This window comes from Cucurbita maxima, unplaced genomic scaffold (genome assembly GCF_002738345.1).
Source record: "Cucurbita maxima cultivar Rimu unplaced genomic scaffold, Cmax_1.0 Cma_Scf00067, whole genome shotgun sequence".
NCBI classification, from domain to species: domain Eukaryota; kingdom Viridiplantae; phylum Streptophyta; class Magnoliopsida; order Cucurbitales; family Cucurbitaceae; genus Cucurbita; species Cucurbita maxima.
The window spans coordinates 70,021-72,746 of NW_019272083.1; the positions used below are offsets into that span (position 1 = coordinate 70,021).

General features: G+C 38.7%; 1 protein-coding gene across 1 annotated transcript; it reads left to right on the plus strand.

The window, feature by feature from the left end:
• The first annotated feature begins 1,044 nt into the window (after positions 1-1,044).
• On the plus strand, positions 1,045-1,413 carry LOC111472184 (uncharacterized mitochondrial protein AtMg00810-like). Its single transcript, XM_023117831.1, has 2 exons — positions 1,045-1,274; positions 1,329-1,413. Exons 1-2 carry the CDS (start codon positions 1,045-1,047, stop codon positions 1,411-1,413), a joined length of 315 nt encoding a protein of 104 aa, XP_022973599.1.
• The last annotated feature ends 1,313 nt before the right edge of the window (positions 1,414-2,726 follow it).

Sequence of the window (2,726 nt, forward strand, 5' to 3'; positions counted from 1 at the left end):
CTTACGCTATCTGGTTAATACCCGGCCCGACATAGCCAACTCAGTTGGTGTGATGAGTAGATACATGGAAGCATAACAACTTCACATCTCACAGCAGTAAAACAAATATTGAGTTATGTGAAAGGTACTCCAAGTTTTGGTTGTGTTTATAAGAAACTATCGAATGTGGAGCTGGTAGGACTTAGCGACAGTAATATGGCTAGGGATATTGATGATAGGAAGAGTACAACGGGAGTGTTGTACTATTTGTGAGTAAATCCAATAACCTGGGTATCACAGAAGCAGAAGGTGGTGGCTTTGTCATCATGCAAGGCTGAGTATATAGCCGCAATTGCTGGAACGTGTCAAGGAGTATGGTTGGGCAGGATTTTGAGTAACATCAGTCAACTGCAAGTAAAACTCAAGCTTAATGTTGACAATAAGTTAGCTATAGCGTTGGCGAAAAATCCTGCTTACCATGATCGAAGTAAGCACATTGATACCAGGTTCCACTTTATTCGCCAATGTGGACAAACTGAAGCTATTGAACTGGAATATGTGAACACAGATGAACAGTTGGCAGATATTCTAACAAAGCTGTTAGCAAGACAACAGTTCCTGGAGTTAAGAGGGAAGATTGACTTGAAGAAAGTCGATTCAACATAGTTAAACAAGTTTAGAGGAGTGATTGTTGGTTATAAACTTGGTTATAAACTTTTTTTTTTTTTTTTTTTTTTGCTTCAAAAGTTTTTTTTAGTTAAAAAATAGCCGCTAGTATTTATTTTTGTTGCTTATTTCTCCATGAAAAAAGGCGAAAGATATTGGAAGTAGTGGAAGAGGAGTGGAAGGAGTGGTAAAGTGCTTGCTCATTTGTAGCAGAAATGTGTAAATTTTTATTATACAAGAAAAATGGTGTCAAGTTCTCAACACACCACAAAAAGAAAGAGAAAATTAATTTGTGTGTCTTTGTTTATTCTCCCCTTATGTTATTTTGTTTCTTTCAACCTAATCGTCACTGGTACAAGTGTGGAAGGCGTCAAGCACCAAATGATGAAAGAATTTGAGATGACTGATCTCCGGTTACTCACGTACTACCTCGGTATTGAAGTGGACCAAAAAAAAGATTGCATCATGCTAAAGCAATCAGCCTATGCTAAGAATTTGTTGCAGCAATTTAAGATGATAGAGTGCAACCCAACCAAGTATCTCATGAAAGCAAAGTTACAACTCGGGAAAGATTCTGAAGGAAACTTGTTGAATTCCACTGAGTATAGGCGTGTCATTGGAAGTCTAAGGTACTTGACTCATACTTGATCGAGCCTTTCATATGTTGTTGGAATAATGAGTAGGTACATGGAAAAGCCTACTATGATGCATCATCAAACGATTAAGCACATTCTCTGCTATGTGAAGGGAACCACAAGTATGGGTTGAAGTATCAAGGAGGGCGAGGTCCTGAAGAACTAGTCGGTTTTACTGATAGTGATTTAGTTAGAGACATTGACGATAGAAAAAGCACGGCATGAATGACATTTTATCTCAATGAAAAGTTGATTCTTGCACTGCATTGATGAAGAATCCAGTATTTCACGGACGCAGCAAACATATTGACACTCGCTTCCACTTCATCCATGAGTGTGTTGAGAAGAGACAAATCGTTGTGGAGTTCGTATGCACTAGAAATCAACATGTAGATATTCTAACCAAGGTCCTAGTAAGGGTTTAATTTGCAGAGATGCGGGAATTACTAGGAGTGAAGAATCTGGAACAAAGTCAGGTTTACGAAGGAGATTGTGAGCTTATAAACTTGACTTGGTAGAATAATCACTTTAGGAGAATTATTAGTAGACTTAGTGGAATGTGGACAAAGTTTTGTGATTGTGGAAGATGGTTAATACTTTTTGGAGAAAGTTTAGGAAACAAATTAGCTCTTTCTTCACTATAAATACTCATGAGAAGTATGTTTACTTCACAACAACACAACAAAAAAAAAAAAAAGACAAAAAAAGCGAAGTGTTCTTTTGTTCCAAAACGCTTTATCCCCTTAAGTTTTTCCTTTGTCTCTTGTACTTGTTTCCACATAATTCTGATTGTAGGTCAAATACTACATGCGCGACCCAGATTCAAAAACAAAGACCCACTACATCCCGAGAACGCCTGCAGCCTAAAACGCAGTAGACCACAGAGGCCCAAATCTATTGTCTTGGCCCCGACATGCGAGCAACCCAGCACCGCGCGCCACAACGACCCACACCTCGACCCACCTTAGCCTACACACATGTCAGTGCCCCATTACGCCACGTGTCTACCTACGGCAAAAACACTTCCTCGGCTTCAACAGCTTGAATCGACTCAACTCGGTTCACATGGCTTCGATGACTGAAGCTCAGCTGTTCGGCTCAGTAAAGGGAATTTTGTCCATTTTCATAGTTTTGACCATCCTGAAGCCGATTTTGACCCTAATTAAGATAATTAAGGTCAGTATCATGCGCCTTATTTCACAAACTTCAAGTTAAATTGTATTAGAATTGTTAAATACTAACGAAACGAAATGGAAAACATAATAGGAAATGACTTTTGGTAAAGTTTGGAACAATTTCAAGGAACAAAAGATTCGCGTACTCGAATTTCGGGAAACGCCGACTAAGGCCAACTAAGTAAATAACCTTGCTATAGGATAGGTTGGACAATTTGTTGATGTATGTGTATAGTGGCCCCTACACATGTCATTTATGTTTTATACATAT